Raw genomic sequence first — 13338 nt, forward strand, 5'->3', positions numbered from 1 at the left:
AGCCTCTATCAACAGTGGAACAAGAACTTTATAGATTTGTTTTGGTTTTAATGGTAAACTACACACTGAAATTATTTAAATACTAGCCTCGCAAATTTAAATTGCAATCGATGCAAATATGATTACAACTAATAATGTTCATCATGATTTGAATTTGATATTTAAATATTGTATATCCTTATTTTCACATGTTGTACTTAAGTTTTACATTTCCACACTACTGTTTACTGCTGCAACACATTAAAATTAAACATTAACATTAACCCATTAACCCACACCCATTTCTCCTTTTAGGAAAATTAAGTGTGTTATAGAACAGATCAAATGGACCATAAATAACACATTTCTAAACTTTTTTTTTTTTTTTCAATAGCACCCTCTTTTGTCAAAGATCTGAAAAGTTACACATTTGTCACATTGGGCATTTATTGTGATTATTTTATTTAATTGAAAGTGAATGAGATTAAAACTTGTGTTGCTCAGTAACAATAATTTGCATTTATCTGCATTCAATCAGAAACAATACCTTTCCAAAAGGTTAAACAACAATTTTGGTCTTACTAAACCAGTTTTTTAGTGCATTAGAGAGTAACTAAATATTAACAACAGATTCACACAGAAAACCTGCCAAAACATGTACTTAAGTACTGTAAACAAACAACTGCTGAAAAATATAACACTTCTTTTGCATTATCAGCACAATGTATGAACAGTTTCTTCACAATGAACAGCTTTTTGGCAGATTACTTTAGGCCAAATGGTACGTCTTGAAGCAGTTTCGCTCCTCTGTAAGCAAAGACGCACATCACATTTTTCACAGAGAGTGGTGGTTGCATTGACTTTGCAGAGTCTGCAACGGTCTCTTTTCTCACATTTCGCAGGCCAGTGTGCAATGTGGTCAGTGCGAACATCATCTGGAACACCAGTACGTACTCTCTTGCGCGGTAGTGGTGGCCACAACATCACCTCCTAAGCCAAGGAAGGTTTTTTCGCCAGTGCCAACTTGATAAACTACAAAATCACAAAGGATTCCTGAGGCCCCAAATTTTCAGTCCCCAAGGATGGGGCTTGCCCTTCACATACTGTCTTATTGGACTGTGTGAACCTCTGAATGAGACCATTTGCTCATCAACTGAGTTGCGCCTCTGGAGTGACATTCAGGCATTGTTGGCGGAACATATCGAGCCATGGACGGATCTTCCAACACTTGTCTCCTGCTTGCCTGTTTGACAAATCAGTGTTGTCAGTGAAATGCAGGTGTGCTAGCAGGGACTGAAAACGATTGCGTGACATATGGTCAGCCACCATGGAACATCGTGTGTCATTTTCCCAGTATGCACGATTCCCAGGCATTTGGCAGAGGCCCATACGCAGATAGAGGCCAATGAGTATTTCCAGTTCTTTCACAGTGGTGTTAACATTGCTGTGCATTTCAGATTTCTGTACACTGTACACATTTGTTTGTTCCTTCAGTAACTGGAGCATTTCTGCTGTGATGAACTTTCTGAAATACTCTTGAGGAGTATGGACAGTGTCTGGTGGTGTGACATTCCCCCCTTCGAATGTGCAATCAGGTGTTTCAAAAGATTTCTGCCTCCAGGAAAATGTTTTCTTCTTTACCTTTGTTGGGGATTTTCAGGAGCGAATACCTGACCAACGGTTATATTGGGTTTTATGACGTAAAATTTGATTGTCAAAATAAATTTAATAATTAAGTTTATTTAATTATTAATCTAAATCAATAATTGTTATTAAACTGTTTAATAAACCTGGGGCACCACCCTGTAAACAGGGAACAACCAAAATATTACAAATATCAGTCTCAAAATTAGTTAATTAAATACCAATATCATTAATAATTAATAATCTGTATTTAATTGAAGGTGTGAAATCCAAACACAAAGCCCTTTCACCCAGCCTAAGTCACAATGCAAATACACAGTAATCACAAACAACTGCTCTTTAAATTATAACAGAATTTATTTAACAAAGCAACATCAAGTTAATCAATGAAACTCAATCAAACAAACAACTATTATAAACCAAACTACAGGTAACAAACAAAAACAAACAAGCGTGGCACGTGTGTGTGTGTGTGTGTGTTTCTGTGAGAGAGAGGGGGAGGGACAGACAGAGACAGACAGACAGCGACAGATCAAAAATGGCGGCGACCACGTGTGGTCACGTGATGGCGGACACAGAACGTGATCTACGTTTCAGCAGCGTCTGGAAAGCCACAGATCTCTGTGTGTGCGTCTACCGAAAGGTGCATGTGTGTAAAGCGAGAGAGAAACGAGCGCATCTCAGAAGCTCAATCTCGGACTGGAGTCTCACGCACAACTCAGAGCATAGTTAACTTCACTTACCAGAAGCCAGTGGCCGGATTTGTATCAGACGGCGTTCACACTAGTCTTTCTGATAATGAGTCTATTACCCGGTTATGACGCGGGAGTTCACAGGGAAACACACGGGACGTAGCGGCACAAATAAAGAAAACAAAAAGAGATTTTACTCTCATAAACCAAAGACACAGTGGTCAAACACCAAGTAAATATCACCGTTTCACAATAATAACTCAGTTATTAAACACACTCTCTATATCTAACTGCCCAGACCTAGCTAAGCCTGACTTGTAACCGTTTTGTCCACGGTTGATGAAAGGAAGAAAAGAGGTCCTGGAACGGCCTTTCTGCAGTTGTTTGGAGATGGCGGTGCGTCCAAGGTGTTGAGCAAAGGGCCGTAGTGTCCTCCGTCGAGCGAGGTGATCTCCATGGGCGTCCTTTCTTTAAAGGACGGAACGAGACGTAATCCTTACAGTCTCTCTCAATACCGTTTCAATACGGGAGAATTAAGACGCTCTTCTTTGAGATGCGTTCAAGTGGATGATCTAGGCTCGGAAATTAGGACGTCGGTATGCTTCAAGGCCTTGGATTAGCTGCGCGCCAAAACTTTTCAACAAAGAGAAGCGTGTTGTGAAACAGGAAGCAGATGGGGTATCCTCGGACGTCGCCATACGACGTTTGAAAGAGAGAGAAGGCGCATGGCCGGTTTTATACCTCCCAGACTTCACACCTATGTGTTAGGTGTGGCAAATCATTCTGGAAGTACCTGCAAGGCATGCTGGGATATAGAGTCTTTTGTCGTAGTTCTCCAAACGTACCCAGCCTGAACTTTGCCATCCTGGCTGGCCCCCAACACCTTTTCTTTTCTTTGGACAGTTTTCGTTGGCTGCCTTGGGTTCATGCTTGGTTGCTGTTCATCCAAATCATGAATGGATTCACCACCGCCTGAATCACCAGTACAACTTGACTCATCAGTCTCCATGTCTTTTTTGTTGGGGGTATAATCAGGGTCATCAAGATCTTCATCTGAGCTATCTGCACATCCCTCAAAATCGCTGTCATCTCCCGTGATGATATTCAGAGCATCCTGAAGACTGTATTGCTGCTTCTTTTTATTCATACTACAAACAAATTATAAATGAAATTGGATTAAAATAGGATAAAACATACTTACTTGTTAGTTTAACTAATCGTCTCTTTCAATGCCAACTTACATTTATGGAAATTACACCTTTTCATAAAAAGTTTCTTAATACATTTTTATTAATTATTTTAATGAATTTAACATGAGAATATTTGTTCATATTTATTTGAATATTCTTTGGCTTCAACTTTAGAGAATATATTGACTAAAAATTATTGAATGGGCTTAAGCTATTGAACAATTTTCTCCCATTTTCTTTGATTGTGACAAATACGTCACATGGGATTTTCCATGATTATTTTAGGAGTAAAAGCCGGCAGTGACATATTTGTAACAGCGATCTTCTCTCTTCTTGTTTTATATCAAGTTGTCAAAATATTATATTAAAAACCGGTCTAATGTATGAAATAACAGGTTGTTTTAACAAAAGCATCATTTTGTGGGTTCAAACATACCTGAAACACACAAATCAAGCTTTCCAAAATTAGCTGGATTTGCCTCATGGGTTAACCTGGTGCACAGCCATATTGGAAGTGAGGTCAATGGTAAACCAATGATGGCACATAACTGCACCAGGAATTTAAGTTGATGTCACTTAGGGACTTTATGAGTAAAAAATGAAGATTGAAGCACTTTAAAGACCTGCCCATTAGGGTTAAAGGGGTGGAGACACCTTTGTCGCGGTGGGTCCTTATGGGTTAAAACCGGTCTGACCACGCCCACGCCAAAACGGCGTGGTCGGCCGAGTAGACCCGACAACCCCCCAGGCAGGCCCGTTGCGTCCCCCCGCCGTGGTCAGACCGGTGGATCTGACAGCCCTGCTGGGTGTGCCGCAGGTGCCGGCTGTCAATATCTGCCGGCTGACACGTCACACGCTGTCAGTGAGACTCTGAAGAAGGCGAGAGACATTCGCCGAAAATGTCAGGTAAAAGAGCTACATCTACTCTAATACTTTGTCTGAAAAAAGAAACAAAAACACATTATTAATTAAAGACATAATGAATGTTTTTGAGTCGTTTTCTTTTTTATTTTAACAACATACCCACCTTCAAGTGAAGCACGAGCCTCTTCTTGTTTGGACTTTTTCTTTCTTTTGCTAGCTCCAGAATCATATTGACGTTTGGAAGCCCTCTCTCTCTCTCTACTCTCTACCTGCAAAAAACTGCCTGCCGGCCCATCTGACCGCTGATTGGTCAGATGGTGATGCGTTGCGCTTTCAATCATTGCGTCAAAACTTGGTGTACAGACTCTGTCATTATTGGGAGACACTGCTCAGTTAACATTGAGTTTCTCATGATTAAATGTAGACCATTCTATCAGCCAAGGGAGCTCAGCTCCACTATTGTAACTGCAGTTTACATCCCCCCCGATGCAGATGCAAAAGCTGCTATGAAGGAACTTTACACAGCCATTAGTATTCAACAGACTGCTCACCCGGAGGCTGCATTTATAGTTGCAGGTGATTTTAATCACTCAAAGACAGTGCTCCCTAAATTTCACCAGCATGTTTCCTGTAATACAAGAGGAAACAAAACTCTGGACCATGTTTACACTAACATTGCAGGAGCCTACACCACGACCCCCCTCCCCCACCTGGGACAGTCAGACCACCTTTCTTTGTTCCTCATCCCCAAGTACTCCCCACTCATCCAACGTGTGAAGCCATCAGTGACAACAATTAAAGTGTGGCCAGCGGGGACAGACTCTGTACTTCAGGACAAGTTCCATCACACAGACTGGAGTATGTTTGCCTCTCAGGCTACCTTGGGCTCTCACACAGACATTGACACCTACACTTCTTCTGTGCTGGATTATATCAACACCACCATCGACAGTGTGACAACATGGAAGCAGATCACCACGTACCCAAACCAGAAGCCATGGATGAACAAGGAGGTGCGTCTCCTGCTGAAGGCCCGCAACACCGCCTTTAGATCAGGTGATGCAATGGCCTACAGCGTGTCCAGGGCAAACCTGAGGAGGGGCATCATCAAGGCCAAGCACTGCTACAAGCTGAAGGTAGAGGAACACTTCTCCAACTCCGACCCCAGACGCATGTGGCAGGGCATCCAGGCCATCAGTGACTATAAACCCAGCAACTCCACCCCGATGACCACAGATGTCTCCTTCCTGAACGAGCTAAATCACTTTTATGCTCGTTTCGATAGAGACAACTGTGACATGGCCACTACTGTGAGGGAGGTCCCTGTGTGTGTGTGTGTGTGTGTGTGTGTGTGTGTGTGTGTGTGTGTGTGTGTGTGTGTGTGTGTGTGTGTGTGTGTGTGTGTGTGTGTGTGTGTGTGTGTGTGTGTGTGTGTGTGTGTGTGTGTGTGTGTGTGTGTGTGTGTGTGTGTGTGTGTGTGTGTGTGTGTGTGTGTGTGTGTGTGTGTGTGTGTGTGTGTGTGTGTGTGTGTGTGTGTGTGTGATCTCCCTGCCTGTGTGCCTGGAGTGAGGACCTCATTAGCTAAGGATACACAGGTGTGTGAAAGGGGCGGAGCAGAGGTGAACAAAGGGAGAGGGGGAAATGTTTGGGGAGGATTTTGTTTGTTTTGGTGAGGAGTGAGCAGAGGAACGGTGTGGCTGAAGAGAGATGGGGTTTTTTTTACTGGAAGAAGATGAGGGAATAGGGGTTTTTGGAAGTCGCGGTGTTTCCTCCTGGACAGGGTTTTTTTTGTTGGAGTTGGGAGGACCGGACGTCACCAAAAGAGACCTGATTCAACCCTGGACAATCTTGGAAAGGAAGTAGGCCGCCAGACCGGTGAGTGAGTGAGTGTTTTTTCTTGCTTCCTTTTTTTTTTGTGGAATATACTTTTTTCCCCTTCCGGATCCCTTTTCAGTGGACTTGAACATTTTTTCCTTGACTGTTAAAGGAGGACATTATTTGCTTTTCTGTGGCAACGACGTTTGGTTTGTTTTTTGTTAAAAACGGAGTAAAGCCTGTATTTAATTTCCTCCAGTGCTCTTTTGATTTATTTTGGGGAAAGTAAGGTCCTAACCCAGTGACACTTTTGAGTTACAGTAGGTTTTGATTTAATTATGTAACGGTGACCTTAAAAATATTAAGGGGATTGTTATAGATGGTGGCCAGTATGGGGGCCTACTGTAACTGAGTTAGGGACAGACATTTGTGTTTGATATTAGATTTTATTTGGGGTTGAGAATAGAAGACATTGGGATGGCTGGCGTTGAAGAGGTGGAGTTAGAGGACAGATCAGAGGAGTTGGTTCAGGTTCAGTCTAGACAGGAAAGGTCCCCTCCCTCCTTGCTGCCGGGTCCTTTTGTCACTTTTAGAGAGCCAGTCGCAGAAATCTCTTCCCTGCTAAGTGATATGTACTTGGCGGAAGAAGGACGAGAAGATAAAGAAGATGAGGAGGATGGGAGTATGGACCTCACAGTGACTGCCTTGGATACTGAGGAAATTACCAACACCATGCGAATCCTACAAAACAAGGTTGGAGAGTTAGAGGACGACTGCAAAGCATTCAGTGAAAGCGTCATCAGTAGAGAGGAGAGCCTCAGAGGATATGTGGACCAAAGGTTTGAAGCCTTGGAGGAAACCATGAATCGAACCATCGGGCAGCTGGAAAAGGCAGTTGTGGACTGCATGCAAAGGAGGGATGAAAAATGGAGGAGGGAGCTGAGTAAGCTTAAGACTACCAGTACTCCCCAAGCCCGGCATGCAGTTCCAAGATGGTCACTCGATGTAAGTGAGATTCCCCTGGGGGCTTCCTCTGGGCACCACTCAGCCTATGGAAAGCCTCCTGTCCAGATTGTTTTTCCAACCTTTGGTGAGGATAGGGATGCAACAGATGTTTTCAACTTTGTTGAGCAGTGTGAAAACTTTTTGTCACTGAGGCCCCTTTCTGATGCAGAGCTAGTGGCTTCGATGACCGCAGTACTTACTGGTCCAGCTAGGAGTTGGTGGATGGCAGAGAGGGCCAGAGTGAAAAACTGGAGAGACTTTAAGATAGCTTTTCAGAATGCCTTTCTACCAACCGACTATCTGACTGAAGTGGAGGAGAAATTAAGGTGTGTGGTCCAAGCTCCCGACCAATGTTTGAGGGACTTTGCTTATGATTATAGGGCACTATGCCTGAAGTGGAAACCAGACATGGCAGAGGCTGAGATGGTCAGAAGGATCATGAATAACTGTAACCCCTCGTTGGTTAGCAGTTTGCGGGGTACCTGTCACACGGTGGAGCAATTGGTCAGGGTTGGGTCCATGGTAGAAAGAGACTGGGCAGCCAGAAAAGAATATTGGGCGAAAGTGAACAACCAGAAAGCCCCAGAAAAAACAAAAACTAGAAAGAGTAACCAGAGACTTAGAGAGGGTCAAGACACAATTTCATCTCATCCCTCAATTCACATGGCCATAGCTGAGGTAGAACCCCCCCACCTTTTGGTGGTGCCCATAGAAATTCGTGGATACTCCGGTGAGGCTGTGGTGGACTCGGGTAGCACCTACACCTTAATACAGCATAGTCTATGGCAGACCTTTGCCCGACCAGGAGAAAAAATGGACATAGGGGATTCACCACCCTTCGTTTTAGCTGATGGAAAAGCCCATGTAGCTCTAGGATCGATAAAGCTGTCATACGTTTGGCACAATTCTGTCTGGGCGGTGGAGACTTACATCATGGACGACCGCCATTTAGCCTTTCCATTGATCCTTGGTTTGAACTTCATGCGGAGAACTGGGGTTCAAATTAATGTGAGGGAACACAAGTATGGATTGAAGGTCCAAGGAAAATGGACATACTTTCCGTTCCTTAATCGGGTGTTAGGCCAGCAGACCTGGACTGCAAGGCCTTCCAGCGTTTATCTGTATGTTGCTATGCCTTTCCTCTCTAAAGCTGTAGCTCCCCCCAAGCAACTCTCTACGCTTTGTGACTTGATGGAAAGTCTGCCTGAGGAGGTGAAACCTCTGGTCCAGAAGTGGACCTCTGTCTGTTCAGACCAGATGGGGCGCACCACAGTCATTAAACACTCTATCCCCACGATAGACAATGTTCCGGTGCGGTCCAGAGCTTACCGAGTGTCCCCACAGAAAAAGGAGATTATTAGGGAGCATGTGGAGAGGATGTTAAAGGATAACATAATTGAACCATGTCACTCTTCCTGGGGCGCTCCAGTTGTACTAACGGCTAAAGCTGACGGGTCTCCAAGGTTTTGTGTGGACTTCCGGGGTCTAAACTCCAAAACTCCTCAGGATGCTTATCCCATGCCTCTGATCCATGATATTCTGGAGTCTCTGCATGGAGCGGAGTGTTTCAGCACCTTGGACCTCAAGTCTGGGTATTGGCAGGTGGACATGGAAGAAGACAGCAGAGACAAGACAGCCGTCGTCACTCCTTTTGGGCTGTTTCGGTTCAAAGTGATGCCCTTCGGTCTTAAGAATGCAGGAGCGACCTTCCAGAGGCTGATGGAGAGGGTTCTGGGGGACCTTCGGGGAGTAATCTGTTTCGTGTACATTGATGACATCATCGTATATTCACCCAGCCAACAGCAACATCTCAAAGACCTGGATGCTGTTTTTAGCAAATTACATCAAGCTAACCTCACCTTAAACCTGAAGAAATGCCACTTCTTCAAATCTCAACTCAAGTTTCTGGGACACGTGGTCTCAAAAGAAGGAGTGGAGATCGATCCGGCCAAAACGGCCGCAGTAACAGACTACCCAGTTCCTACCAACATTCCATCATTGAAAAGATTTCTAGGATTGGTAGGCTGGTATCATAAGTTCATACCCCACTTTGCAGACTTGGCAGCCCCTCTGAACCGCTTACAGCGTAAAGGGCAACACTGGGAATGGACTACAGAATGTCAGTTGGCCATGGAAAAGTTTAAAGCAGCCCTGCAGAGTCCCCCCATATTAGCTCAACCAAACCTTTCTCTACCTTTCCAGGTCCTAACAGATGCTAGTGCAGTGGGTTTAGGGGCGGTGTTGAGTCAGTCCACTCCAGAAGGAGAGAAAGTGATTGCTTACGCGTCCCGAGGTCTTAGAGGTGCAGAGTACAATTACTCCACTTCGGAGAAGGAGTGTTTGGCCGTGGTGTGGGCGGTAGAGAAATGGGATCACTATTTGGAAGGTGTGCCATTTGTGGTGTATACTGATCATGCGGCTTTGACCTGGGCTTTCAACACTCCCAAGACCACCTCAAGGTTAACACGATGGACCCTGAGGCTTCAAAGATTTCAGTTCCGGGTCTGTTACCGGAAGGGGTGCATGAATTTGGTGCCGGATGCCCTCTCCAGAGCGGCCCAACCAACAGGAAAGATGGTAATGATGGCATGCATGGCAACAAAACCTGCCACTGAGCTCCCTATTACACTGGCTGAAATTGGTCAGGCCCAAGAGCTTGACGACTGGGTGCAAGCTCTAAAAAACCACAGTGTACCAGGTCCGAAGCAGGCTGACAGGATAGGATGGGAGATTCAGCAGGGTGTTCTATACAGAACGATTCCCACACAGGCTGATGGGAAAAAGTATCAGTTGGTTGTGCCAAGAACGCTGGTCAATGATTTCCTTCAGTATTTCCATGACAGCCCCATCGGGGCTCATCTAGGACGACTGAAGACCCTTTTGAAAGTGTTGGAGGTGGCATGGTGGCCATCTGTTAGAAAAGATGTGTGGCAGCATGTTAAGCTGTGTAGTACTTGCCAGCGATACAAGCCTGGGAACGCAAAGCCAGCAGGGTACCTCCAGTCTACAGTGGTGGAGGATGCTGGAGTAATGATTGGATTGGACCTCATGGGACCTTTTCCGAGGAGCAAAAAGGGCCATGCCTATTTACTGGTGATTGTGGACTACTTCACCAAATGGGTGGAGGTATTTCCTTTGAAGGACAGTAAGACCCCCAAAATCTGCCAGATTTTAAAAGATGAGATTTTCACCAGGTGGGGGGTGCCAAAGTACATGGTGTCTGATCGAGGGCCACAATTCACCAGCCAGTTACTCTCTGATATCTGTAAGAAATGGGGAGTAGTTCAAAGACTGACAACCAGCTACCATCCTCAAACCAATCTTACTGAAAGGGTTAACAGGACTTTAAAGACCATGATGGCTTCATATGTCGAAGACAACCACAGAGACTGGGACAAGTGGTTGCCAGAATTTAGATTTGCCATCAACAATGCCAAGCACGAATCCACAGGACACACCCCCTCTGAACTTGTGATGGGAAGGACACTTAAAGGACCCCTGGAGAGGTTAATCCAAGCCCCTAACCCAGCACACTCCCAGTACCCGTTTCTGGAAAGACAGCATAAGATGAAGGAAGAGGTGAGGAAAAGATTAGGGGAGGCCCAAAGCAGACAAGCCAGGTATTACAATGCCCAAAGGAGAGATGCACAGTATTCGGAGGGAGACCTGGTCTGGGTCAGGGCTCACCCCCTGTCCAATGCTTCGGTGCACTTTTCATCAAAGCTAGCCCCCCGATGGTCAGGCCCCGCTCAGGTTGTGAAAAGGCTAGGGCCAGTAAATTATAGGATTCACTGGCCGGCCGACAAGGGCAGACAGGACACTATTAATGTTGTCAATGTTAAACCCTTCTTTGGGGCTTCTCCCCTGGTGCCGCTTGCAGGGGGGGGGGGTCTGTGACATGGCCACTACTGTGAGGGAGGTCCCTGTGTGTGTGGGGCTGTGTGTGTGTGTGTGTGTGTGTGTGTGTGTGTGTGTGTGTGTGTGTGTGTTCTCCCTGCCTGTGTGCCTGGAGTGAGGACCTCATTAGCTAAGGATACACAGGTGTGTGAAAGGGGCGGAGCAGAGGTGAACAAAGGGAGAGGGGGAAATGTTTGGGGAGGATTTTGTTTGTTTTGGTGAGGAGTGAGCAGAGGAACGGTGTGGCTGAAGAGAGATGGGGGTTTTTTTACTGGAAGAAGATGAGGGAATAGGGGTTTTTGGAAGTCGCGGTGTTTCCTCCTGGACAGGGTTTTTTTGTTGGAGTTGGGAGGACCGGACGTCACCAAAAGAGACCTGATTCAACCCTGGACAATCTTGGAAAGGAAGTAGGCCGCCAGACCGGTGAGTGCCAAACGAATGGTTTTTTCTTGCTTCCTTTTTTTTTTTGTGGAATATACTTTTTTCCCCTTCCGGATCCCTTTTCAGTGGACTTGAACATTTTTTCCTTGACTGTTAAAGGAGGACATTATTTGCTTTTCTGTGGCAACGACGTTTGGTTTGTTTTTTGTTAAAAACGGAGTAAAGCCTGTATTTAATTTCCTCCAGTGCTCTTTTGATTTATTTTGGGGAAAGTAAGGTCCTAACCCAGTGACACTTTTGAGTTACAGTAGGTTTTGATTTAATTATGTAACGGTGACCTTAAAAATATTAAGGGGATTGTTATACAACAAGGAGACGCAGACCACGACCAGACCTCCTGCAGACAATCAGCCCCTCTCATTCACCACCACAGACGTCCACGCTGCACTGAGCCGGATCAACGTCCGAAAGGCTGCTGGTCCAGACGGCACCCCTGGGGGCGTGCTTAGAGCATGTGCGGAGCAGCTCACTGGGGTTTTTACGGACATCTTCAACCTGTCCCTCGCCCAAGCAGCTGTGCCAGCATGCTTCAAAGCCACCTCCATTGTCCCTGTGCCGAAACACTCCAGCCCGACAGGCCTGAATGACTACCGCCCTGTAGCACTCACACCCATCATTATGAAGTGCTTTGAGCGACTGGTCCTAGCACATCTTAAAATCTGCCTCCCACCCACACTGGACCCATACCAGTTTGCCTACCGCAGCAATAGGAGTACAGAGGATGCAGTCTCCACTGCGCTGCACTCTGTGCTCACACATCTGGACAATAACGACACATACGCACGAATGCTGTTTGTTGATTTCAGCTCAGCATTCAACACTGTCATCCCCTCCAAGTTGAACACTAAACTTGGAGACCTGGGCTTCAACACCTCCCTCCGTCACTGGATAATGGACTTTCTGACCAACAGACCCCAGTATGTTAGGTCAGGACACACCTGCTCCTCCACCATCACATTCAACACAGGCGTACCACAGGGCTGTGTGCTGAGCCCATTCCTCTACTCCCTCTTCACCCACGACTGCAGACCTGTACATGGATCCAACACCATCATCAAGTTTGCGGACGATACAGCGGTGATTGGCCTCATCAGCAACAACGATGACACGGCCTACAGGGAGGAGGTACAGCATCTGGCCACCTGGTGCGCTGACAACAACCTGCTTCTCAACACCAGCAAGACGAAGGAGCTCATCGTGGACTTCAGGAGAGAAAAGGGAAGCACGCACAACCCCATTCACATCAACGGGATGGCTGTTGAACGTGTCTCCAGCTTCTAGTTCCTGGGGACCCACATCACAGAGGACCTATCCTGGTCCACTAACACCTCCAGTCTGGTGAAGAAGGCTCATCAACGCCTCTTTTTCCTGAGGACACTGAAGAGACACCTGTCTTCAGCTGTACTGAGGAACTTCTACCGCTGTGTGATTGAGAGCATCCTAACCAGCAGTGTCACAGTCTGGTACGGAAACTGCTCTGTCACGGACCGTAAGGCGCTACAGCGGGTGGTTAAAACAGCACAGCGCATCACAAGGTGTCCACTTCCTGCCATTGAGGATGTCCAGAGGAAACGCTGTCTGTGGCGAGCTCACGGCATCCTTAAAGACTCCTCCCACCCTGCCCACCCTGCCCACAGACTGTTTACCCTCCTGCCCTCCGGTAGGCGCTTCAGAAGCCTCCGGACCAGAACCAGCAGACTGAGGAACAGCTTTTTCCCCAGAGCTGTCTCCCTACTGAACTCTACCCCCCGAACTCTGAACTCTGTCTCTCTCTCAAACTCCGCCCCCTCCTGACCCCCCCCCTCCCCTGC

General features: G+C 46.3%; 1 protein-coding gene across 1 annotated transcript; it reads left to right on the top strand.

Moving 5' to 3' along the window:
- The first annotated feature begins 5022 nt into the window (after positions 1-5022).
- On the top strand, positions 5023-12185 carry LOC306839810 (uncharacterized protein). Its single transcript, XM_079368714.1, has 2 exons — positions 5023-5662; positions 11849-12185. Exons 1-2 carry the CDS (start codon positions 5230-5232, stop codon positions 11974-11976), a joined length of 561 nt encoding a protein of 186 aa, XP_079224840.1. The 5' UTR covers positions 5023-5229; the 3' UTR covers positions 11977-12185.
- Positions 12186-13338: the final 1153 nt, after the last annotated feature.

The sequence above is a fragment of the Symphodus melops genome (genome assembly GCF_947650265.1).
Source record: "Symphodus melops genome assembly, chromosome: 18".
Lineage (NCBI taxonomy): Eukaryota > Metazoa > Chordata > Actinopteri > Labriformes > Labridae > Symphodus > Symphodus melops.